At 45.1% G+C, this 27,353-nt stretch overlaps 1 protein-coding gene across 4 annotated transcripts in view; it reads left to right on the forward strand.

The window, feature by feature from the left end:
* The window catches only part of KLC1 (kinesin light chain 1), a 405,752-nt gene extending 381,577 nt beyond the window's left edge, over window positions 1-24,175 (forward strand). For 2 of the 4 annotated variants that reach the window (XM_086937865.1, XM_086937866.1), the window contains exons 15-16: window positions 18,394-18,460; window positions 22,854-24,175. In XM_086937865.1, coding sequence (XP_086793991.1) covers window positions 18,394-18,460; window positions 22,854-22,919 — 133 coding nt within the window. In that variant the 3' untranslated portion in view covers window positions 22,920-24,175. The remainder of the gene's footprint in view (window positions 1-18,393; window positions 18,461-22,853) is intronic. The other 2 variants (XM_086937867.1, XM_086937868.1) reach the window with 1 other exon arrangement.
* The last annotated feature ends 3,178 nt before the right edge of the window (window positions 24,176-27,353 follow it).

A 27,353-nucleotide genomic window follows, 5' to 3' on the forward strand; every position in this document is an offset into this window, starting at 1 on the left:
AACTCTTGTAATGATCAATTTTATTACTTGGTTATCCAACAGGGAGGGTGTTTCTCTAGATCATTGAGACAAAATGCCCTTCCCATAGGCAGAGTTGGGTTCCGACCCTCAGTCACTCCTAGACCATGTGATCAAGATGGGAATGGGACCAAGTGCAGTGCAAAAAAATCATAAGTGGTGAATTAAAATAGTATACAGGGTGTAAAAGGGAAGAATTTTTATTTAAGCTTGCCCTTTTCCTAATTAAAAACAAGAACAGAGCAAAAAAACGCGGTTTGAAACAAATAACCGCATGTGAGCCACATGAGGGTCTCTATCTAGGATAACCCTCAATGACAGAGAGAGGATAAGGATCTATGGCCTCTCTGAAAGAGGGAGGTCTCCTAAGAGAGAGAATAAATGAAGGACGCGATCGACGTCGGCGTCTGGATCGGCGTCTAAGCTTCCAGCGGCGACAAAGACTCTGTCGAAGACGAGGCATCTTCCTTCGACGGCAAAGACTTCAGCATCGAGATCCAAGGTATCCCCGCTGTCATCAACTGGGCGACGTTCAGTGTCGAGAGAGTGGTCTCTGACGCACAGGAGCTCAACATCGAGACAGCCGTCGTCGACGCCGCATCACCAGCTTTCGACGGCGAAGCTTCCTCCGTCGGCGCCTAGTCAACGCCGTTCGGCGTGGAGGCACACTCCATCGGCGCCTAGTCAACAGCGTTCGATGTCGAGGCACACCCCGTCGTCGCCTCATCACAGGCGCTTGACGTCGAGGCACACTCCGTCGACGCCTCATCACCGGCACTCAACGTCGAGGCACACTCCGTCGACGCCTCATCACCAGCGTTCGACGTCCAGACACTCTCCGTCGTCGCTGCACCACTGACGCTCGGTGTGGAAGCATCCTTCGTCGACGTCACTCGTCTGTCATCGACTTCTCAACACCGAAGATCGACGTCAAGGCAAGTCTCTCCATCGGAATCCCAGAGGCGTTCGACGTAGAGTCACAGATCTGCTCAAGCAGAGGTTCATCAATCCTCAGTGCAGCCTCCATCATCGGCGTCGAGCCCGGTACTGCCCAGGTCAACGTCGACCCAGAAAACTACGACGTCGAGTTTGCCAACTCCGTCGCCAGGTCACAGGCCAATGTCGCAACAGAGATCTCCACAGTCGGCGTCAGCTGTGGAAGGAGAAATGGCCTCTGGGTCTATTGAACATTCTCCTGGATGAATGAGCCTCTCCGGATCCTGCTCTACAGGCCCTTCAAAAGAGAACACGCCTCCAGTGAGCCTTTCATCCTCTTCAGGCTTTCGCTCTTCTCACCGTAATAGGACTCCAGATGTGGTTATCTATTCCTCCGACAGTGAGAGGTCAAGGCATTCTCCTGCTCGTTCACTGCATGATGTCCCTAAGTAAAGGGTCACCCGCCTCCTTTCAACCCTCGTAAGAAGCCATATTGTTTGAATCTGGAGTCACCATGACAACCCCCATTCTGGTGGCATCCTGAATGACTGTCCAGGGATCTTTCATAGGCTAACCAGTTTTCCTTTTATGAATGACCGGTCTAGCACCATGAGTACGTGCCCATGTGACGACATGTCTTTGCAAACAACAATGTATGTTCTTTTATTTTGTAAATTTTATTCTGTACCAAGGAAAAGGTGAATATTACCAATTTCAAGGCTACTTGGTCTCAAAGTCGCCCTGCATTTTTAGCATTACAATTTTTAGAGAATGAAAGTTTTACTAGGGCCATAGCTTTATATTTAAAAAGTGTAATCAAATATAGGAACACTATTGGTATATAAACTTTTCAAAAATATACTTCTTATAGCAGGGCTATTCAATCAAGCTATAGTCAGCACTTTTTAATGTTTTTCTTTAAATGTTGAATTGTTTATAATATCATGTGGTAAAATGTGCTTTTATGATTTTTATCTCAACATCGAATAAAGCTTTTTTTTTAAATTGAATTGACTGTCCAGTGTGTCTGTTGCAGGCAGCACTCGCCCGCAAGTGTGTGCAAGCTGAAACATAACCATGCGCAATATTATGGGCATAACTTCAAAGTGTGCTTTGATGGAAAGACATGTGTTTGTCTTCTCTCGAATAAAATTCAAGATGAATAACCTACATATTCGATTAGTTTCATTAATTTATTTCAAGAGGAATAACCTGCAGGTTTGATTCTTTCGTTATTTTAATGCATGAAGACTATTTACTTCTTGCACCCATATAACGAGACCCTGGTATCTACATTTCTATGGCAGTGTTCCCAGGCAGCTTTTGTTTCAGGCTCAGGACAAGGACAACACTGAGGACTACGCAATGCCCTGTAGCGGCCCCCTCCAAGCCTGCGTTGTACTTTAAGAGACAGCGTAGAAGGAGGGCCAGGAGAGAGGATTGAACCAAAAACACCTTCCTTGACCCACTGCGGCAGAAATTCAAACTACATCTGTAATTCTAGAGGCAGATCTAGTTAAAGTGAAGGAGTATTCAGGGTTTCTTGTAATCCAGAGGGTATTCACGGTGGAGAATCATTGAACTCAAAAGTCCAGCTCCTTGATCAGGTGGAGATTACCGTGACCATCACATTAAGCCCAGGGCTGAGCAATAGCTAAATTCCCCAGGGTCACCGATCACATCCCCCAGTGTCCTGCATCCCTCCTGATCTTCACCCATGTTGAAAAGTTATTGAGACTACTTGAGAACGAGCGTCCACAGCCTGGATTATTCGTGCTGTGTGGGATAAAAGCAGATGTGCAGATTCAACAGGCCGGAGTCCGTTGTTGTAGGGAGGCCATGTTCAGAGCTCAATGAAAACAGTGACTGCGTACAATGCAACACGCGGGGTACACCCTGACCTCAATCCCTCCTGCGGTCCTTGGATTGGCTTCAAGTCTAAACATGGTCTGAGGTTCTGGCCTCACCCACTGTGTCCTCCCAGAAAGTCCCAGTAAAGATTACGTCAGCGGAGCACTTGTAGCCACACTAAATCCTACACATGACCAGACTATTACACTTACTACTTTTGCGCTCTAAAGATGTTCAAACGCAGCTCTCCAAACGGAACGAGCAATGGAAAGTAGCCCGCTCCTCCCAGCAGTGGACACAAACCAAACAAGATTGAAAGAACAAGGTGAGACCTTCAAACAGGCCAGGCCTCCAATCCTAGCGGCGACACCTATCCCCATCCCATGGCCTCAATCTTCACCACCTCAATCTTGATGTTCCTACTCCGTGTAGAACCGTGTCCATCTCTCTGCGTGTACCACACACTGCACCGAGCGCAGAAAGGGAGCCTCCCCTCACTTGCACTGAATTTCAATGGAAAAATAGTCTGCTTCTCTGCTGTAAATGCAATAAAGCAAACATATAACCCGCCTATCGTGTAGTAAACGCTGCGTATGTGGCTGAGGAGGAGAGCGCCAACTGGGCCAATATACACGGTCAGTGTGAAAGTAGCCTTTGAACGACAAACTGCATGATGTTCCATCATCAAAACCCGGAGTAAAGTATGAGAACACACATTAATAACAGAAACACATACTCTAAAGGCAGATTCGGTTCTCAACAAACTTCCTACTTGCACTCACTAACCGGCTCGACCAATGGACTTTTTCCCTCCTATTTTTCTCTTAGCTCACTGAATCAGCCTTGAATTACGTTCTATTTTTTTCTCACTTGTTTAACCATTGACTACCAGTCCAACCACAATGTTCCCATGTTCGCATGTTGTCTGTACCAGCCTTCCTTTCTCTCAATGTACACCATTGATTACTTAGACATATGTATAGACGTGCCATTTTGGCCACTGGAATGATTTAATTTTGTAGGTTTCGCCTGGCCGTAGCACTGCGAAGCAGTGCTCTCCCAGGCGAAATCTTATGATCCTACAGTATGCCTCTGTCTTCCATTGGCTAGCTCCATAAATGGAGGCTAGCCATTGGAAGAGATTGGCTGTCAATCACTCTTTCCCCGTCACAAAGCGATTCGGGGGCGTTTCCGTGTCTTTTTTTAAGTCCCGCCCTCTCCTCTTCCCATTGGCTGGAATTTTACCTTCCAGCCAATGGGAAGGGGAGAGCACGAAAAACACGCCCCCGAATCCCTACAGGGCGCGCTGTGTGTGCTTTCAGCCGACAACTCGTTTTATTTCTGTGCAATGCCACAGACTTAGCCCAGGCACGCAGCTTTCCTGTCTCCCTCTTGCCCTCCCATGGTATCCCTTCTCACCACGGTGTTCCATTGTTGATATAACCCTCGCTCTGGCCTTCCTTTGAAACAAAATATTCTCTCTCCCCCCTCCTCTCATTACTGCCTTCACAGTACACCCTCCCTCTGTTTGGGGTCGTGCCCCTTCTGCTCTCACTTTGTTTATTGCCCCTCCTTGTCCATGCTCGGCTCTGTCCGACCCCCCACGCACTTCCATCCCACCCCTATCCATTCATTCCCCTGTCCTCGCCCTTCCTCTCTCCCTTGGCCTTGCCCTCTCTTCACAGGCCTCTGTTGTCTCCTCCCCCAGGCACTCCGTCGCCTCCTCCCCCTCCGCCCTGTCACTTCCTGTTTCCTCTGGACCGGCCGGCTCTTCTGTACAGCGTCTCCGCCGAGTGTCCTGTTTACCTCCGCCGGCTGCCCCTGCTTCCTGGCCGGCCGCGTCGGCTACGCGAGCCCGCGGCTTCACCGTTCCGAGCAGGCCTCACTGATGGATTTCACATAGCGCCAGCCCAGCCACCCCGCCATGGCTTCAACGACCCCCGCCCCGGTGGGTCTGTGCTGCTGTCACCGCCGGAGCCTGGTGCCCCTGCCCCCGCCACACCCGACCCTCCGCTGCCGGCGGACGTGGCCTCGGCCACCAGCTTCCACCTCTTCCGGCTGCGGCACTTCCACCTGGGGCTGGAGCTGCGGCCCGAGAGCCGGGAGCTGGCCGGGGTACTGGTGTTGGAGCTTAGCGCCCTGCAGGCCTCTCCGGGCGCCCTGGTGCTGGACACCCACCCGGCCCGGAGTGTGCAGGCTGTCCGCTGCAGGACGGGGCCTGCCCGGGAGCAGCCCCTGCCCTTTTTTCCCCACTCCCCCCTGCGGGCTCAGGGGGGATCTGCCCCAACCATGGGAGCCACCCGTCTGCCCGACCCTTCTGCACTTTCCGGTAGTCGCTGCCGCTCACCTGCCTCTACCAACAGTAATTGCCCCTTACCTGCATCATCCACGAGAAATTGCACCTCACCTGCTCCCCCCAGCAGCAATTGCTTCTCTTCTAGCGCCTCTTGCCCCTCATCTACCCCTTCCAGCAGCTGTGGGCTCTCCTCTGAAAACTACAGCTCATCTCGCATCAAGTATTGCCCCACATCTGCTCCCCCCAGTTCCACTTGCCACTCACCTGGCTCCTCCAGCAACTCCTGCCCCTCATCTTCCAATGTTTGCCCTTCACCTGGTCCTTCTTGCCCATCGCCTGCCCCATTCAGTGCCACCTCTTTCTCATCTGCTCCTCTGCCAGTTTGTCCCCTTCTGGCACTTCCAATCCTTCTGATTCTTCCTCTCCTTTCTCACTTCTCTCCCCTGCTTCCACCCCACTTTCATTCCCCTCCACCGCTTCTACCCCACTCTCTTCCCCATTCATAGACTGCGGCCCCCTGTCTCCCGCTGCTTCTGACCCTACTTTGGACAATTTCAGTGCCATGTCATCTAGTTAATTGTTAATAAAGGCGCACTTTTGTGTTCACACTTTTGTATCCGTGACACTAGTGCTTTAATTTTCGCGCGCGCTTTTCACACGCACTACATTGTTAATAATGGCGCACTTTTGTGTCCGCACTTTTGTGTCTGCTACCCTAGTGCTTTCCCTGTCGCGTGCACTACATTATTAATCATAGCACACTTTCATGAGTTGCTTATAAAGTGTCCCACAGGCACGTTGCTGAGCCTCTCCGCCTCGCAAGCATTTCAGTGTGCTCTGGGGCTTGTACTTCTCTGTCCCCTTCCCCTCTCATAGCTTCCCCCTCCCCACCCGCTTGTTGCAGTCAGCTGTTCACCCAGCGGCTAAAAAGGAATCAAAATCCATTTCTCCCCTTGTCTATCTGCGTGCGCCCACTCTGTGTCCACACCTCTTTTCACACCACATTACCTCCATTTATAGGCTCGGGGAGGCATCTCCCGGTTTCACTTGGGCGCTCTATCAGTGCTTGGCACCCTTCCAACTGCGGCTTGTTGCGTTTATGAGGAGCACCACCGCCCCTCCATGTGCACATTCAGTGTCCAGCATTCTCTAGGCCAACAGTCCGTGTTTCCAGCTCGGCACACACTTCCTGGTACCCTCACTGCCCACCTCCCCGTTTCTTGGCCTGGCGCATAACGGTTCTCCGCCAAGGCCTTCTGTGCGTACCCACTCAGTACGTGGCACGTCTCCAGGCTCCCCTTGCATGTGCTCGCTGCTCGTACACACTGCGTCTGGCACCTCTCTCAATCCCCTTCAGTGCTCATCACATGCACAGTGCCTGGCACCCCTATTGCCCATTCCCTGTGTCTCGCTAGGACAACCGTTCCTGTGCCCCTCTGCTTGTACACACCGTGCCTTTGCACCCTACTGTCCCTCTCCGTGCATGCCTACTGTGCCTAGCACCTCTCGTTTCCATCCCTCTTTATACACCACTCTAGCACCCGCTTTCCAAACCACCTCCCAGTGTACCTCTGCAAACACATACTGAGCATGGCACCGCTCTTGGTCCCCTCTGGTACCGCTCCTTATGCACACACTGTGCATGACGCCTCTCGTTTTAACTGCTGCTACCATCGCACCAGTATTACATCCCATAATGTTTTAGTAAGTTACTAACCATTTAGCTGCAGTGGGACACTTAACCATAGTATGGTACCCAGATAAATGTCAATATAATTTGAATATTGAATGCCGGTTAGTAAATAACTTACATTTTTTGTCTGTCTCAACCTTCACTATGAATTGGTCTTGCTCTAAGTGATTTTATACTGTGTACTTGTCTAATAAATATGGTTAATCTTACACCTTCTGTGTGAGTATTTTTTTTAATTGCCTGATAATAGTTGAATAATTAAAACATTGGTGTCTGAAGTCTTTGTGCGTTGTGAAAGCTTGCAAGGCTCATTTAGATTTGCACTGACTAAATATCGGCCTTACTGTTTTATAAAGGCTCTCCTCCACATCCAACAATTGTAATCTTTGCTGAGGCAGACATGTGCTTTCTGCATCCACCCTCCTCGGATTTGAACTACTGGTCTCGAAGTGCTCTGTAAACCCTCATTCCCGATAGTTTCAGTCAGTTTGTACCACTGCATCGGTAAAAAAAAATCGATTGCTTCTGTGTGAACTTGCCAGATTTCTCACTTTGCTGTGTCTTGCGGTGTTAGTTGCTGGACTGTTTATCTATTAATTTTGATGATTTCGGTACATGTACAGCAGGAAAAATGCCACTAACTTAGGTTATTTACCAAATTGGATTTTCTTAGTTAATTAATGTTTTTGGGTGACAAGCGCATCGTGCTTTGTATGGGGTAATGTAGCGCCTCGACTGAGCTCAGCTTTATTTTTCTTTGCTCCTCGGATTTAGCCGCACTACCCGCGGCTAACTGCAGATCACACAAGTATTGAATACAGCAGCAGGTTTGAATCCTCCAACCCCATTCTGATCCACCCATATTACCTACAGGAGTAACTACATTTCTCAGTCCAAATATTTTGCCCTGGTGCTGACAAAATAAAATGTACTGAATTTCTGGAGACTAAATGTTAAGGTCGCCCAGGCATGCCACTGGAGGTATTTTCAGGTTGCTTGGAACTAAGCGGGTAAGGCGCTTGCTGTGTATCGAACAGGTCGAGAAGATTAAGCTATTGGCAATGTAAATGACAATGCCATTTATTTATCGGTTTTCAAAACCAACACATAAATACAAATTTTGTCATTTACAATGCCAATAGCTCTAACTTTTCCAAAGGCGAAACCGTTGCATTGTAAATGCGTGTTCTTAACATGTTCTGAAGGAATTTTGCTTTCTTTCATTGTTCTACCTCCGATGTCATGAAGATAAATGTCCACCTTGCATACATTTTTGTGTAGCCATCATCGACTTACAGAACGACTGTCTCCTTTGATGTTGTTTATTGAGGTTATATGCAAACCCCTCAGTGGGGGAATGTGGGCGGTAAGAGATTGCCTGACCAGTGAGACCTACTCCTGTTCAAACATCTTATTAGGTTTTTTTTTATTTATTTGTTTTTAATTAATGAGCGGTGACGCCAGGGATTGATCGTGATGGACGTAATGTTGAACGGTGCGCTAAAGCCCTGGGGTTTTTCTAACACACAAACACATGCGCAGTCACAGGTCTCTCTTCCTTATGATACTGATTATCACTTATGATGTTGCTGGTGCCAGCAAACAGCAGTCCTTTATTAGGTTTCACCTGGGCCGGAGCACTAGCTCCGCCCAGGAGAAATCTTATGTTCCTACAGTGTTGGGCTTAGTCCCGCCTCTGCTTCCATTGGCTAGCTCCATAAATGGAGGCTAGCCATTGGAAGCCGGATCTGTCCGTCAAGGCCGGACCAGATTCGGGGGCGTTCCCGCGATTTTTTCCCTCTCCACCCTTTTTGCATCGTCATCGGGCGGTGGGCGGAGTTTCTTTTTTTTGTTTTTAGGTGTTTGTTTTCGTCATTCCATGCCGACCACGGCTGCCGGAAGAAGTCCAGGTGAGTGCCCGTTCCCGCCCCCCCTCCCGCTGACCGTGTGCTGTTCCCACCCCCCCTGTCCGTGTCCGCCCCCCCTCCCGCTGTCCTTCCCCCCTACCGCTGTCCGTGTGCCCGTAGGTGCTTGTTTTTATTTCATTTCGCCACCGCCAATGCTTGTTTCCAGAGCTGCCCACGCTGAAGCCCGGCCCTGCCCTTCCCACACGTTTCCCTTTAAGTACTCGCTGTTCCCGCCCCCCCCCCCTGTCCGTGTGCCCCCCCTGTCCGTGTCCCCCCCCGCTGTCCGTGTCCGCCCCCCTCCCGCTGTCCGTCATGCCTCCCGCTGTCCGTCCTGCCTCCCGCTGTCCGTCCCCCCTCCGTCCGTGTGCCCGTAGGTGCTTGTTTTTATTTCATTTCGCCACCGCCAACCTCCGTCCGTGTGCCCGTAGGTGCTTGTTTTTATTTTATTTCGCCACCGCCAATGCTTGTTTCCAGAGCTGCCCACGCTGAAGCCCGGCCCTGCCCTTCCCACACGTTTCCCTTTAAGTACTCGCTGTTCCCACCCCCCCCTGTCCGTGTCCGCCCCCCCTTCCGCTGGCCGTGTCCGCCCCCCCTCCCGCTGTCCGTGTCCGCCCCCTCTCCCGCTGTCCGTGTGCCCGTAGGTGCTTGTTTTTATTTCATTTCGCCACCGCCAATGCTTGTTTCCAGAGCTGCCCACGCTGAAGCCCGGGCCTGCCCTTCCCACACGTTTCCCTTTAAGTACTCGTTTTGTTTTTCGTTTTAGCTGAACTGACGACTGGCGCTTACCACAATCTGATTACAGGGCCTGGCATCGGGGTCTGGCAGAGAGGACGGCTGCGGGGCTCTGCTACTGTTCCCATGCTCCCCTGCTGCCCGCTACCTGGTGCAGCACAGAAGGCCACCTTATTTTCTGAAGTGCAGTCACAACACACACGGATTGCAGTCTCTGCTTCGGGTAGCCTGCAGGGGAGACAGCACCTCGCAGCACAGGTACTGAAGTATTCGGATAACACACTAACACTCTGATGAGCTCTGTATATTGGGAGGGATATTTGAAGTTACCACGCGAACAACTGCAATGCTTTGTGAAGTTAGCAGATTAACATCGACATTACTGGCCTGGCAAACGTGTAATTCAGTTCATTCGAGTGCAGCCTGAAGCACAAAGGTCTGGAGTATGAGGACAGTCAAATCCAGACCACCACCCCTTGACCATCGCATACAGGAGAGTCACTCGAGTGTTCTTCAGTTCTTGCCGGTGCCTAATATTTTATGAAAAGGTGAATTGCCCACTTACTGTTTTCACCCATACTAAAAGTCGGGGGTGCTCGTCGTTAGATTCCTCTCTGTGCGCACCCTGAGAGATCCCTGTGAGTCTCTGCTGTAGTGGTCTCCATACTGGGGGTCGTGGCCACTCTGGGGGTCTCAGTCCATGACAAGAACACATGCAGCATGGGCAGCCCGTCTGCTGATGAACCAAACCCTTGCTGCGCTTTACACTGCGAGTGGTATAGTTGAACCCTACTTTTAGACAAATGGTCATTTACTGGAGGCCCCACGTCCCAAATACATGCATTTTATATTTGTTTAGTTAATACCTTATGCTGGTGCAGCTCTCCGTGTAGAATATTTAAGATAGTCACAATACAATGACCTTACCCCAAGCAATAATGGACAACAAAGAAATTAACAGGTATTTAAAAACGGATATCAATTTCATCAAACGGGAAGCTGCCAACAAATTCCAGCATGGCTTCACTTGTTGGGTAGAAAGTCTCTTCCCTTAAAACAACTAGTAGAAGCAGTTGTTCCTTCTTTACGAAAGTACAAAAATAATCACTTCAGCAGTCTCTGTATAGAAATAAAATTTACGAATCTCAGGGACAGCATAGGTCTATGTTCGTTTATTTACGTTCTTTTTTCGGAATCTGTGTTTCCGAGGTTATTAGCCTTTCCTGTACTCTTCCCCCGCCCTTGTGCTCCGCCCGGCGGCCGGGTTTTGCTCCGCCGTCCGGCCGGGCACAGCCAGCCACTCTTCCCCCGCCCTTGTGCTCCTCCCGGCGGCCGGGTTTTGCTCCGCCGTCCGGCCGGGCACAGCCAGCCACTCTTCCCCCCGCCCTTGTGCTCCGCCCGGTGGCCGGGCTTTGTTCCGTCGTCCGGCTGGACACAGCCTGGTGTTTTTACCTCCTTGATTCACGGACCGGAGTTGTCTCCCGTTTGGTGAATCCTTTCCCATTGGTGGTACAGATGCAGAGGTGATCTTGCGTGGACCAGAGGTGGTGTGTTTTCAGGATGCTACTACATAGAATCACGGTAACAGCGTATTACGCTGCCTTAACTTACCTTATGTTGGGGAGATTATTGGGACGTAAGACTAATATTACCAATTATATGTAGATGACCAGAGCAGACAGCAAGATAGAGACTTGCACTTCTCTGCCCTTAGTCTCTACAATCGCAATCTGCCCGCTTTTCCTCTCTCACCCTCTTTGGTTATTTTTCCTTCATCCTTTCCTTCTCTTTATTGCCTTTTTCTCTCCCACTCCTTCTTTTCCCTCTTTGTTTGCCTGCAGTCATTCTGTTCTCTTCACTCTCTTGTCTCCCCTCTCGTGCTTTTCTTTGCCTCCTACTTTATTCCTCTCTTTCTCCCTCTCTCACTGCCACACGGGCCTGTGCCTCCTTGAAGGGCCCTACTTGACACACGGCTCTGACGGTTGCAACACACAAAACCTCCCCTTTTCAGTGGAAAAGACTAAGGTTTTGTTCCAGAAGCAGAAGGGGGGTCTCAAATCTATGATTTCGCTTTTATTTTTTGCAAGCTTAAGATAGTCTGCCGGGTGGGGTTCGCCGGCCTCCTAAAAACGGGCCCTGAAATGATAGCTCTGTTCTGTGGTCGAGGCCTCCTGATTTGCATGAAAACGCCTTGTGGGTTTTAATGAGTGTCTGGGCTCGCGGGCCTCACTCAGCCCTGGAAACCCCACAGTGCACATACATCTTGTAAGGAGAGATTAAGCTAATGGCAATGTAAATGACAATTCAATTTATTTATCTGTTTTCAAAACCAACACATAAATACAAATTTTGCCATTTACAATGCCAATAGCTCAAACTTTTCCAAAGGCGAAACCATTGCATTGTAAATGCTTGTCTGATAAGTTAATGAAGTTTGGGACAAGCACTTAACTCGTTGCAATAAAAGATAGTGTAGTCATAAAAACGTATTTGATAACTGTTGGTTTCTGCCTTGTCTGCGATTCGGATCGGTTCAGCCAGACTCCTCCATCTGTAACATTAGTGAGGGGGCACCTGATTTGCGGGTAATTTCACTCCCCTGTTCCACGTTTCATTGGATTAGGCAGCTGGTAGCACTATGAGTCACCGCTATTTCTGTATTAAGAGAAATGCTCGAAGCGACAGAGAGTTGATGATTGAATCCGGGAGAAAAATGAATGTGCCGCATTTATTGCTCCGTTATAGTCCTCGAAATAACATGCATCTCTTGAGGATTTGATTGAGTGTATGCACAATATTTTGTACTTGTGTTTATTTGCCCACCTGTGCACTAAGCTATATTACTTGCATTGATTTGTGGTGTATGCAAATAAATGGTATGCAAGTAAATAAACTGTGAAACCTGCCTGTTTCCTGCTTCTTTTTATTTCCTCGTAAGGTGATCTTCTTGTACTACGCTGGGTTTTGCAATCGATTTGATATTTAACATTCCTAAAACAGATTTGCAGGCACCAACTTGTGAAAAGTGCCCCTTTATGAAGTCGTCATATTTTGTGTGCTCATTTCTGAAAGTTTTGTGGAACATGACTGATTTTGCCAGTGGTACAATGACAGGAAAAATAATACTGCCTCGTCGCAGAAACTCAGCCTGCTGGGATCTGCCAATCTATATTATCACCAATAGCAATTATCACCAGGTTTTCCACTCTGTATAGAATCGGCTTTGATTTGGGATTAAATAGGGTGAAACCAAAGCTATGCAACTTCCTAATTCGCCTGTTAGATGTGGCTACTGTATACCTCATACTGCCCATCCGGGCAGGGGGAATCAATATGTATCATTAGGAATGGGGATGAAATTGTCACAGACCATCAAGCATCTAGTTCTGCCTTGGAGCCTTGCTTAGTGTGACTCAACTTGTAAGTGTATGTAAGGCTTATGTCCACATTGACTGGATGCTTCCTAAATAACATAATCTGAGATATAGGTGAAGGTGGCACCTCTTCCCCAATCTAAATGAGGTCCCGAAGTGTAAACGAGGAAATACAGGTTCACATTCTCAAACAGTTTCAGTTTCTTCTTTGCTAAATACTCAGAATGGAATCAAATACAATTAAACTATCAAGTTAACATGTTTAAACCATGTATGGACATACGGCCTTCATCGGGACAGAAATACATTTGATGTTCTAGAATACCAAGGTACTACTCTTAGTTTTGAAGAATATCTGTGCTATACTGTTTCCACAGATTTCACCATCCAGTCCACCTCTGCGAGTATTTTAAGAACTTCTTAAGGTGATAGAAATGCTTATACTTTTCAAATATCCAAGCCGGTCCTGTACACTTAATGGGGGCAGAATAAACTATTTTTATGTAAGGAAGGTTTTTACTTTATCCTATACTTCTAGGATCAACACACCGCAACAACTGCCTGTGCACACTTGAGCTTAAGGACACCAGCATCGATGTTTGCACCTTCCAAATGGATTCAGTCAGTATGGGTTTTATTGAATTCCAGCCTTTCAACAACTATCAACTCCCACAGATGGTAACATGCAACTGCTAGAAATTGGCTCACTTCAGCTACAGGACTGTGACATCTTGGTGGTTACAGAGACTTCTTCCACAGCAGGAGTCCTGCATAGTCGGACCCGAAGCCAATCTCCTTTTTCATTCCCTGCAGCTCCACCTGGTGGTACAGGAAAACTAGCTGAAGTGTAGTCCGTCAAATCTCATCCCGATACTGCCCTTCCTGATTCTGATTATAAGACAGCCTGTGCATGCGCTTAACTCTCTGGAGGGATGTCCCTTCCGATTGACCGGTCCACAGCTTGCGGTGAGCATAGACACTTGTAGTATGGGTGAGACATGCCTTGCTGGGCTTGAACGCCATCTTCATAGCCCAGAGAGCCTTACTGTCACGGTTAAGATATATAATGATGATGATGATCTACATAGGCATCATACCCCTCTCTATATGAGGAAACAGTGGGGCCTATATTTCCTGCCGCTCTGCTGGATTGCAGACTGTCGAAATGGGTTTTACAGTGCAGCAGCATTTTAGAATTTATCTACCACTTTGCAGGATTGACAACACCACAGTGGACAATGAACAGGCATCTTTACTCATCACAATAGCGGCAAATTCTCCAAGAGGTCTCAATCCCATTCTCAAGGTCTGAGGCGGTGCATCCACAGATGCCTTTGCAGCTCGCGTAAATATCAGTTGTTGGCTCAGGAGGGGTTCCATATGCTCAGAGGATTGTTGGATGTAATTGGGATGTTTTGGAATGTCGTCCCTCCAATTGCTTTAATTCCAAGGATGCCACAGCAGAACAGGTGGTCCCCTGGGTGCTTTGACATTGTAATACCCTCAGTCCGGTTACTGAACCTCATTCATGTTTAAAGGGATGAGAGTTCCGTCCTAAAGAACTGATCTTTTGGCCATGAAGAGTAAGGTGATTTACGCCTCTTTACCAGCACTCCGCTTGAGCGTATGGTTCCTAAGGGTTAACCTTTGTGCATCTACATCTCTCAGCTAAGAATCCAGATGTGCTGCTGGCAGCCAGGAATTATGGGTATGATGCATCGTTTCCTCGGGTGAGATGCCCCTCAGCATCTTTGCTGAATCTGGTCCATGCCAGGTTGATGCATACACCTTTTAAGACAATTGTCCACTTGGGCATTAAGCTTCCTTTGTGGAAGACTTCCTTCTTGATCACCAGAACATCAGTTGGACTTTGAACTCCTCAAAATGAGAAGCTGAATAGGCAGGCGGAAGCACAACTGGTTTAACGAAGGAGCCTACATCCTTTAAAGCATTGGCTCCTGCAAGCTTCAATGTTTGTCTTAATATTTTTTTTTCTTAAAAGGGTCATGTTTTCCTTAAATCTGTGGTGGATCTCTTCTTTATTACATGATTGATGTTTATACCACCTGTCCGGTAGGGATTCAGGTGGGGTTGTGTGTTATCACTACACCGAATACATACAGTGAATCCCAAATGTCCTTTGTTTTATTTTGTACCTATTCCTTCTTTTTTGGGTCTTGTTTTGGTGTTGGAGTCTGAAGACCCTGGATCAACTGCTGTGTGACCAGTATACAGGATACCAGCTGGTCACATGCGTCTTGCTGTTGTCAGAATAAACTCTCTCTTCTAAGATTTCTGCATGTGAGATAGTTGGTAATTGCCAATGAGTGATTTCAGGCACTTTAACGTGTATCGATGAAGGGCATTCAGATTCAACTTAAATCACCACTTCTTTTCAAAACATTAACATAAACAAAAGGTCGAGAATAAGTGCCCTACAGCAACTTTATATTACTAGCTGTGGAATGTATGAGAACATGGGGTGGAGTTCAAAGTCGAGCAGGGCAACTCTGCCTTTTGTTTATGGGAAGCCAACAAAATTAGTGCCAAATGGAATTGACAACCGCTAGCTAATATCAAATTGAGATGTGTGTTCCTTGAAATATATTTGACCAGGATTATTGTGCTACATGCTAAAGAAGTAAGATACATTATTTGGTTTTGCCCAAGTGCAGAAAACAAACTTGCATACATTCAAATAAAAGTGTAACTTAGCAAACGAATTTCTAAGCCATACATGCGTTTTCTTGTAAATAGAAGATGTGGAGCACCGAAAGGTGCTCAGGCTCGGTCTATCATTGCGCACAATCTACATCTCTGACGATAGTTTTGAAGGTGATAATGGTACAGTGACATCAAAGAACATACTGTAGCTGAGTCCATAGAGTTTGACATGCATCCTCAGGCCTTGTGAGCATTACCCGCTTGGACTTTGAGCAGCCATATCTCCCTGCTTTCTGGGTGGAGGTTTGGTTGCTTGTCCCACTTTAGATAAGGTCGGTCAGCAGCATTCGACATTCTATTGAAGTAGGAGGGCTAGTAACATGGTACTTCCTACAGAATTAAACTGTGAGTGAGTAGAAATATGAACGTCCTGACTACAATCCTTATGTTTTAGACATTCTTGCAAATTTGTTAAAACATTCTTGCAAATTTGCTTCCAATGAGAAGGAGAAAGAGAATCTTGGGCACTGTATGTGAAAAGCACCTCTCGAGCTAATATTCTCCTGAACACAAGATGATCTTCTGTTCAACTGTATTTAGTATGGAGGGCTGTATGAGGTGAACTTGCACTCATAACTCATTTTACTCATGAACAGTATCAAAAAATTTAAGTATTCATTTTCCGTCATCATCTGTCGAAATACACCCCCCCTCCTTTGCGGCCTCACCACCCTTGCTTGCAAGGGCCGTGGCCGGTGTTTTCACTGGGACACTACAGTGGCACCGAGCTTATCTCCCCATAAAGGAAGTAAATGCTGGCATACCATTGTATATGGTTCTTTTCAAAAGGGGTTTTAAGGCAGCGCAGAGCTTTGACGCATCTTTTCTGGCCCAAGTTTTTGACTTAAAGCAAAATTACTTCCACCTAAACTTAGGGGTGTAGCTTGGTTAGTAAGATTGTGTGTGGTGGAGGAAGGGGGGTGCGTTTAAGGTTTCCCAACAACCATGTTGGCATATCATGTCTAAATACATTATTAGAGAAGCAGTGCAGAAGGGGAGTTTAAAGGTGGTGGAAACGGAGGAGTGCAGGTTGTAAGAGGTACTTAAAAAACATTCAGTCAAATAACCAAAATGTTTTAAGACCTTCAAAAATAGAGATGGCAGAGTGAGTCTTTGTGTAAAAATCTCAGCTGAACTCCGACACGGTACCGATTGAAAACACCTTTACCCAACTATTTACCAGAGAATAGGTTTATTAGGGGGGGTGTGTAACACTCCCAACACCACCCTAAAATTACACCCCTGTCTGAACTTTATACTTCAAAGTGTCGAAATCGAACTGTATCTTTTACCATGCAAGCCAAATTAGCCACTTTAACATTTGGTCACTGTGACCTAATCTGTATTTCAGAAAACGGCACGATTGTTAAAATGTTTCCATATTTGTAGATGAAGAACACATACTTTGCTGCAATGTTGGAGGTACTCACCTGGCGCTGGGCAAGCCTCTGGACACTGATGATGGGCCAGCCTGTGAGTACTCCTGGGCTCGCTCTACTGCCCTTTGGTTTCAAGGACAGGTGGAGGTGTACAGGGGGACTGTAGTCCTCTGTCTCAGAGTACTCAAAACCCTGGATTCGCCACGGTAACTCCTTGAACCTGCTGTTCTCCATTGACAGCGGCGATTGCTGCCTTTGGCCAGCTGTACTCCATACTTGAGTGCTCCACCACCATGCAAGTCTGCGGGCAGACATGGAGCGCTTCCTCGCTAAGACTGGTTGCACAGCTCTGCTCTGGTAGCCAATTTGCACACATTGTTTAGCGGACTATTACTTTGCATGCCCGTAAACCGCCATCTTCAACAAACCTAACATAAAAACAAGATAGTCACAGTTCTACAGTAGTCCTCTTAGTATCGAGCTGCATAAAATCAACAACGGAGAACTTCTTTTTCTGAAGGTAAATTATAGCTTGTTATGTAGTTTTTACATGGCCTATTTTTGTATTAATCTTGACGTTCTGTGTATGTTATGTACTAAAGTGTTTTACTAACAAGTTTCACGTGTTTTACTTGTGGTAATCATTAAAATGTTTACATGTTAGTGGGCCGTTCTTTGACCTACGTCGTTTCATCTTGTACTGGGTTCTAACCTCATATTTCTATTTTTGGCTCTAATAATTTTCCAATTCTTTCCTTCTGTTTCACAGGCACTTTTTACAATCATCGTAATCATGGGTGGAATACAAACAATAACAATTAATACCACAAGATTTTTATAACACCACAAGTGTAAAGCTTGTTAATAAATATAGTTAAATATTTAAGTATGTTAGATAATTGAATTAGTGTTTACTAACTCACTACACTGGGAATAACAAATGGCTCAAATGAACAATTTTCGAAATTTTCGTAACTTAGGTAGCAGATAGGAGGTTCAAGTTGCACATATGTGTACTCTAACTGTACACGGCTACAAATTTAATGTAATCAAATTTGTGCATTTTAAATGGTCTTTGGTCTCCTAGCACGTGTTACATGCAAATCTAACTGAGCAGAGACCATAAGCACTAATGCTTCAAAGAACCAAAGAAAAGCAGAGCCATAAGTGCCTGTTGAGAATGCTTGATATTTAATATTGTAATTGCATTTTCATAGCACTTACTGCCCCTGAGGAGGCGATAAAGCACTTTATAGCAGACACCACACTACTCCATATTCCGTTACTTTTAAGTTACTACATTTTCTTTTGCTTGAATGAACATATTAGACAACTGGTATCCGAAACAAGAGACTTGCTAATCATATGTTGCATGCTACCTGAAACCTCCTGTCAGTCTTCATTAATCTTGTACTGTTTGGAGCTCCCAGTCTTTCTTGATTCTGATTGGTTTATCCTTGCATGTTCACTATCCTGGTTGCAGCATGAAGCGTGCCAGTTCTCTGAGTGTTCTTAACATGGGTTTCAAGGCTGCTGAAGACTCATTTCAAGTAAGAAGCTGCATGGAACTCATACACAAATGCATGCCTCGACAGTAGTAGGTTCTGCCCTAGAGACGAGAGTGCCAGGACTGTTGTCCTGATGCAAACATTTGGTATGGTTTGCATGCCTAAGTGGAATGGCAGCAACGTGTGTGTGCATGTGCTCATTATTATCAATAGGTGGCTCTGTTCATTACAAGAACGCTAGGATCTTTCTCATGTGTTTAATAAGACTGCCACGTCAAAAGACGGTAAAACAAAATGAAACAGATGCAAACATGTATTTATGGTGAAGCACACTGGCTTCATCGGTAAATATTAATAAAATAATTGCGATATGTGCTCTAAACAGTACAAATCAGTACTTGGCATTAGCAATCACAAAAGTTCCTCTATCATTATGAAGTGACTTGTTTGCGATTGAAGTACCATCCCCTTTAAGTACACCCGTGTCTTGTTTGGTATTACACTATATTTGTTTTCTTTCCTGATCAATCTGTTAATAGTACATGGGAATAATGCAGCTATTTGGCTAATGAAGGCCCATTCCTCCAAAGAATGCCGATTTGCCCTGTTTTTCCGTCCTAGTTACCTCTTCTGTCGCCCTATGTGGGTCACACTTTTTGCCCATTTGTCGATAGTTCATTGAAAATTTGGGCTATAGCTACCTTTACCTGAGCCAAATTGTGTGTTACTTTTATTGTCTCTACTATCTATTATAGGATATTTGCCTCCTTTTCGGTCTGCGTAGTTATGCACCAGGCAAGGACAAGTTGCAGTGAAATAACGAGAGCTCAATAGAGGTTGGGCAAAAGTCAAGAGAGAATAGCACAAACTGCCCCAAACAGAAATACGAAGTTGTGTGTCCGTGAACATGAAGCTTGTGGCTGTTGATTAACAACTTTTATTATGACTTACAGTAAAGCAATCTACAACAGCCAGAAACAGGTGCCCTTTCCAAAGTGATCGCAGAAACCAAACATTATTTAGGCATATTTACGAGTTTCAGACTACTCGCTAGCAAGAAACAAAGGCTTCAAAAGTCATTCCCACTTCTTGGAGCATTTACTGTATATCAGCATAAAAACTGATGAATGTTATCTTTTTTCTGAGGAATAAATCTGCATTTTCTGTCTCCTTTTCTCCCCCATCTCTTTTGTGTTCTCTCATTTGTTTTGAGAAGCATATGCTTTACTTCGCAACTCGCTTCACAGTGCTGGTGAAGAGCAGCACAAACTGTCCGCTTGCCCCTCCTCCATTTTGTGGGCAGCAAAGTGCATCGAACCCAAACTTAGGATTCACCACAGACACCAATCACACCCTCAGGGAATAGACACCAATCACACCCTCAGGGAACAAAGTGCCAAAAAAACAAAGCCGGCCTGGTACAAGTTCTCTCTTCTAAAGAAAATGAAATCGAAGCTGTTCAAGTCCTCAAACTATTGCATCTGAATGGTGGTAAGGCTGTACTTCATGGCCTCCCACACCCCACCCTGCAGCCCTTTATGGGCAAACTACACATAGAAGTGCATCTTTACCAGAGCTAGAAGAAATATGATCACACCACCCTCATACTGAGGGTACTCCTTCGGCTCCCTTGGTCCAACCAATCTTCAGAATCAGAACCAGCATATTATCTTATCTTACAGACGTGCTCCTATTTCTGGTGGTTCTTGGCACACCAGCATCCAGGACTCACTCAGACTGCAGAATTTTCTGTCGGTGCTCCTTGGATCTGTATAGCAATCAAGACCCCCAATATAGCTTCAATTTAGGAAAGGGTTGAAGACTCGCATCTGTTAAGAACACTTATTCATTAATCAATCACATACCACCAACCTCTCCTGTTATTCGTTGACTTTAGCTCTGCTGCCTTTTGACTAGGTTTGCGTTACAAAAGTAATACCTATATACAGTGCTATAAACTGTACACAATGTGAGTGCAGGAAGGGCATCATCTGATTCAGAAACAAGAGTAAAATATGGAAGGCAGGGCAAGAGTTAGGAAAACTAATTTCTCTTTTTTTGTACAATGCCATTACTCCGACCTCGGTTGAGAGAGGGACACTTGGGCCTACGAGAGGTTTGAAGCCCAAATGCATTCAGTAGAATGTATGAACAGAAACCAATAAGGAATACAAAAGAGAAATTAATGTTCAAAGTATCCAAATTACTTTGACTTGCGTGAGCGCCTACACATATATATATATACACACACACACAAGTAGATTTCTATGCAGTTTTCCCACACTGACCACATCACCCTCTAGAAGTAATACAATGTTCAATCGTGGAGGACCAACGTAGATAGAGTATACGATTCGGATGAGTCTCAGTTCAAAACTAGAGACTATATTTTCTACCCGAGAAAACTTGTGGTGTTTTTGGATTCCTGTCTGCGAGTCACTTAGACTGCTAATAATGTAAAGACCTATATAATGCTGTTTCTGTCTCTCAGTGATGATGGAACAATGAGAATTAGAGACTGCAGTGGAACGTATTCTGTCAGGTGTGCATTATGGTAGGTCAAGAATAAACATCATTTGAAGGCTCTGCGGCACGAGCGCACACCTTCGTGGATATGGTGCGATGTCAGGCTGTTACAAGGCTCTCCTAGCTGAATTATAAAACACAACTAGTATTCTCAGTACCCATTGCTCTTCAGCAAGCCCGTGGAGAACCTAGGAATTTTTATAGCCAATGCACTACCAGTTAGAACAGCATGAAGCTTGCAAATCCTAGGAAATTGTTTTTCAAGGACCCCTTGAAAAGAGGTTCGCCATCCCGCTTTAAACCAGTTTACTTGAATGGACATTTGTGGACAAATTAGCAACATTCAGTGTGCTTGCATGCCCTTTGTTTACTGTAATGTAGTGCAGATTAACATGCATGACTTTGTCTGTGAAGATATACATTCTTTATGTGTACTGTCAAATATTTTAGTGCCTTTGTCTGCTTTGTCTTAACAGCTGTTCTGTGGTTTACTAACTACAACTAACCTGTGGGATATTACTTGTCTTGACACTAACACAGTCGTAACTTTGATGTGGTTCCACAATTTAGAGGATTTAAGCAATTTCAAGTCATGGAGTGTGTCAAAGAGATTAGGGGCTGCTGGGAACTCTAATGTTGAAGTTCCAAGTTGAGTTTTTTTGTACACTGAAGACATTTTCTATGACTATGTAGAAGACTAGTGCAGTCCTCGTACTGGGTGATCGAACTAGGGTAGGGGATTGTCAGATGTCCTGAAAGAAGCCTGAGGTAGGCGTTCTCATTCTGAGAAACTGATCTAAAGTCTCAGATAACACTAAATAAAATAGTCATATACAGATTGGCATGAGTAATTGGGTAGAATGTGTGCTAACTGTCCTTTCTTGGACTACATGAGTACATTAATCTTATTTATCTTATTCTTAGACTGCCTTACCGTTAGGTTTGGACCTTAGCCAATATGTCAAGCCAGCTGGAGTCTCTGTTGTGTTATTGAAGAGGGGAGAATAATCTACAGAATATTTTGAACTCTGCTCTATCGAATGTTTAACAGAGTGGAACATGTGAATGCAGTATATGGCTTGACTTGGATCACGATGACTGCTTTCAGATATTGATGGAGATCTCAGACTTGGAAAACTACACAGTTTGACTTTCAATGCAGCTACTTGGGTCAAAGATTTTTTTTGTTTGTAAGAAAACAGAAGCTTTGCCTTAGCAGATATGAGGCTGGCAGAAACCTCTTTCTTGATATCCCATTGTATTTTGTATGTCTTTTTTAAGCACCTTTAGCATTTAAAAAATTTCACTAGTCCCTAAATGCACAATAGTTAATTTGGATCTTTTTTCCAGTCATAGTTAAGCTGACACAATCTGCTGAGTTTAAATATGGTATTGAGGAAGTCACTGTCAATGTATTACTAAAAAAAACCCTGTCTAGAGGAGGCTGATGTTACATATCCATGACAGCTGCGGCAGATCAGTAATGCACATAACGAATTGGCAATTTATTTTAGTCTATTTGTATTTAGTTGAAGATGCATGTCCTGCAGTAGGACGCTTCTTCCTTTGACATGAAGATATTGGCTATGGAGAGAGGGAGATGTGAAGCAATTGACTCTAGTAAATTGGACCATTCCAATTTAAAGCAATCTACTACTGCCACAGTGCTAACAAACGTGTTTAGGAAACCACATGAGCTAAAATTAAAATATCACAAACAAATATTCCAAATATCTATACTGAAGGAGGAGTAGAAAACCTGTTCTAATTTTCATCTATATGGCAAATAATATTCCACAGGTTTTTGTTCATGTCATACATTCATTTTCTTGTTTGGGGATGCAGGATGGAATCAATTTTCTACTTAGTGACCATATACTTGAAATGTCCTTTTTTTCTCTTTGCACAGGAGCGAAATAATTGTCTGACGGACTTGCGAGGTCTCAGTGCGAGTCACACTGACTTGGCCCACTGAGCGCCTTGGGACCGCAGATCGCTAAAGGGCTGTGGAATGAAGAAGCACTGGGCGTCTCAAAGCTTTGGTTCCCCACCACTTTGTATAGTAAAATCTCATTTGTTGAATGTTTTTGCATAAAGACTATTTTTACTTTTTTAATTCGAAAATTTAAATACACGTGCTAGGAATGTCTGGTTGTATGTAAATGTATATATATGTGTGTATAAAGATATATATATGGCTGATTGCACTGTAATTAATGCAAATGGAATGGAAATCATTGTTTGATGCCTGCCACTATCACACCACCCAAAACTATTGCAATAATTTTCTTAAATGTTTCACCAAAACATAAGAATGGAAATAGGCATTTATAAATCTAAATCTTTGGTATAGTTAGAATGACATGTAAAGTGGCAGATGAATAATATACTACGGTAGGAATTCATTCTATAGGCATTACTGCTCCAAATGTAATATTGTAATACATGTAAATGGCTTATGGGCATCACTGTGGAATATAGACTAAAATAACTATTTATATGCCTTAACTGGGCTGGCTCAACCTAGAATCTTGTGGTCATGTGACTGATTATCGATCAAATATAGCCTATGTTAAGCTGATGTAATAACTGGCTATTTGACATTTTACTTGAAAATGCTCAATGAAACGTGGTAGAAATTACAAGACCGTAGTATGTCAAGTACACGAAAGGTCTAGGTATGCAAACAATTTATGAAGAATTTTCTATAGTTTCCTTTTGATCACAAGAACTTGAAATTTGTCTACTTAAATCACGTAAATTGTCATAAATGTTCAGAAATGTGAAAAAGAAACTTCTAGTAAACATTTTGGGGAAAATAAATGTGATTAAGAATTAGAGAGCTGGTTGTCTTTAGTATTCAGTAAAACGTTCATGCAATATTGATGATATAACAGTGTAGAGCTTAGTGAACAAAACATTTCTGGGAGCAACACGTGACAAGTTTTAGTAGGAATCCAAAAACCGATTGATCAACGTTTTATACTTGTAAACTGTTTGACATTTTGCAGGGTGGCTTGAAGCATGCATAACTTTTATGTGGCTAAGCAAATTGTATACATATTGCACTTGACCACCTACTTTGGGGGTACTTGAAAGATATAACAAGTGTCCAATACATTTGCCACTAAGGCTACAACTAGGAACAGAAAAATTTAATGCTGCTAATGTGTTGAGGTGTTCTGCAAGAACAGAGTAGAACGCAAGGAAAATAAACAGACCTGAACAAAAGAAGTCTCCTTTCTTGTTTGCAGCTCTGCATGAAGTTAATTTGTAATGTTTTTAGATGAGTGTTCTATAAAAGTACTTGATCTATTTGCTGGTTCTGCTAGTTGAATTATAGATCGAATCAGTGGTACTGTACAAGGCTTCAGGCCATCAAACACTATGCTGCTGTGTTTTAGAGGTAAATGTGGACCGATATTTCACCCGTGATGCACAACCTCCCACTGCCTGTTGGCTCTCATAGCATCAAGTACAACTAAAAGTAACCAAGAGATTTAGAGCAGCCTCCAGCACCGGTCGGGTGTCTTTTGCTTCCACTTTTCCATGCCACTTGAGATCACCTAATGTCAACACCCACAGTCTTTGGATCATGTGATCACACCCTACAGTAAAAGACTGGCATGCGTTTCTCATCAGGGGTGGCACTGGTATAAGGTGGTTTACCATGGGAAAAGGATTTGAAATAGAAGATCCTAGTATGCATTTTCCTAAATCATTGAATGCATCATTACACTATTTCAGTAAATGGCACGCTGTCTATTTTATTGTAGATAGTTTTGCGGGTTATACATTTAAATGTGCCTTCCAGAGTGCTAAATACATTTTAGGGATCTCTTACCTTAATAAATTGGATTTTTGAAGCAACAGTAACTAGAAATGTACATCAGAGGTGTTTGTGAGGTGCTGCATGCTCAAAAGATACTCTTAGGCAAATAAATGTTATATTTTATTAGAAATGTAAACGCAAATAAAACATGTTTCGAAACACCTGGTCTAAATAGTTGTGGCATTCCATTTCACAGGTTGACAATGGAGGGTCAATGGGCAACACAACATCCTTGTACATTTTCCATGTGTGACTGTCGATACACATGTTCTGCATACTTATGCCATCTAGTGTTGACCCTGGAAATTTGCAACTTGTTTTTTGTCAGAGAATTTGGAGTCCACTCATGGTCCACAATGCACCCCCACACTTCTCCACTTCAGATTTTCTTCTGCCATCGGCTTGGATGTTTGGGAGCACTGCTCCAAAAATCTGCATTTTTACACACCCAGTTTCTTGTTTCAGTATTGGGTTCAGTAGCTCCCTCTTCCAAATGACAAAAGTAAGCGCTTCTGCATCAAGGAAAGCTTCCTTTCACACAAATGGTCAACGCCTGGGACACTTTCACACATCATAGCCTTAATCCTGCATCCTCTCCAGGGTCTGCCGAGGTTTACTCAGCCTCTGCCTCTCACCAGAGCACATTGAGATAACCTGTAAAGCCTGCTTTTCCTTCCATTGTAAAAAGTCTCTCAGTAATCAGACAGGGAGAAGGTGGGCACATTACAAGATGCAGAAGAAATTGTTGGGGATGCCCAGGGCGTTTGTAGCTAAATATATGCCAGGTGCAGAAGAATAAGAAGCCGGCCCTTCCGCATTCCATTAGGCAAAACCCAAGAGGCAGTGCTTGCCAAGGCCTCTGTCAATGAGGAAGAGGTGAAGTTCATCGTGCCAGCAGTGAAGCGAAACTCCGGTCTGAAATCACAGTTCCCACCTCCTCCTGTGAGAGTCTGACATCAAGGCTGGAGTTGAGCCTAAACAGCATAAACTTTGGTGTCTTGTACATCCAGCCCAAAAACCTGAGAGATTGCTTCAGTGCTCATTAATTAAACAACAGGGGGTGGTGATGGACAGAGTTTCTGAATTAAGCAGAATACTCTCACCCAGTCAAGAGATCAGGGCTTAATCCAACACCGTTTTTTAGCTCACTGCACCATCCCAGCTCAGAACCTGGCTATATGCAAATTAGTCTGTCCCTGGCCCAGTGTATCATGGGAACAGGGCAAACCAAACTACCAAGCCAATTCTTCAGTTTCTGAATTAAGCAGAATACTCTCACCCAGTGTTGGATTAAGCCCTGATCTCTTGACTGGGTGAGAGTATTCTGCTTAATTCAGAAACTCTGTCCATCACCACCCCCTGTTGTTTAATTATTTTGTCCACCATAAGCGTGGAAGGGTATACTCAGACGTGAGTCCCTTGCTCATTGCACCATCAGGATTCAAGCAAGCCGGGCCGAAGACTGCTGAAATGCCATAAACCGGTCCCCGGTAGCTGGTTTCCTTCCCAGTGAAAGAATTGGCTTGGTAGTTTGGTTTGCCCTGTTCCCATGATGCACTGGGCCAGGGACAGACTAATTTGCATATAGTCAGGTTCTGAGCTGGGATGGTGCAGTGAGCTAAAAAACGGTGTTGGATTAAGCCCTGATCTTTTGACTGGGTGAGAGTATTCTGCTTAATTCAGAAACTCTGTCCATCACCACCCCCTGTTGTTTAATTATTTTGTCCACCATAAGCGTGGAAGGGTATACTCAGACGCGAGTCCCTTGCTCATTGCACCATCAGGATTCTAGCAAGCCGGGCCGAAGATGGCTGAAATGCCAGAAACCGGTCCCCAGTAGCTTGTTTCCTTCCCAGTGAAAGAATTGGCTTGGTAGTTTGGTTTGCCCTGTTCCCATGATGCACTGGGCCAGGGACAGACTAATTTGCATATAGCCAGGTTCTGAGCTGGGATGGTGCAGTGAGCTAAAAAACGGTGTTGGATTAAGCCCTGATCTCTTGACTGGGTGAGAGTATTCTGCTTAATTCAGAAACTCTGTCCATCACCACCCCCTGTTGTTTAATTATCAGTGCTCATTAAGGCACCCTCCGAGCTACCGATCTCCCCATCCTGCGCTCGCTCCCCCACCCAAAATTACAGAAGCTCACCATGCTGCAACCCCCCTCCCCCGAAAGCCAAACTTGGTGTCGAAGTCAGCCCCACGCAGACACCAAGTTGCAGAGAAACCTCATTGAGAACTCAAGTTGACACAGAACCCCCCCCCTCCCCCCCCCCCCCCCCCACCAACCACAACTGGTATCGAAGTTGGCCCTAAAGCTCCCTCGCTTCAGAGGTCAGACATCTGTGAGGGGGTCAGTCTTTGGAAAGCTTGCGGATGTCCTGTACAAAGAGCAAAATAATATTTTCATTCTACTAGACACAGGCAACATTCTTGCCAAACTACCAGCACCAGGACTCATCCGCATCCCCAAGAAGCAACGCCTCACGTTTGAGGAGAATCCAGAGTTTCTGCCTCCTGTGCCCTGTCATCAGCCTTACACCATTCTTGCAGCAACCATACACACTGAATCCGCCACT

This window comes from Lissotriton vulgaris, chromosome 9 (genome assembly GCF_964263255.1).
Source record: "Lissotriton vulgaris chromosome 9, aLisVul1.2, whole genome shotgun sequence".
In the NCBI taxonomy this organism is placed as follows: domain Eukaryota; kingdom Metazoa; phylum Chordata; class Amphibia; order Caudata; family Salamandridae; genus Lissotriton; species Lissotriton vulgaris.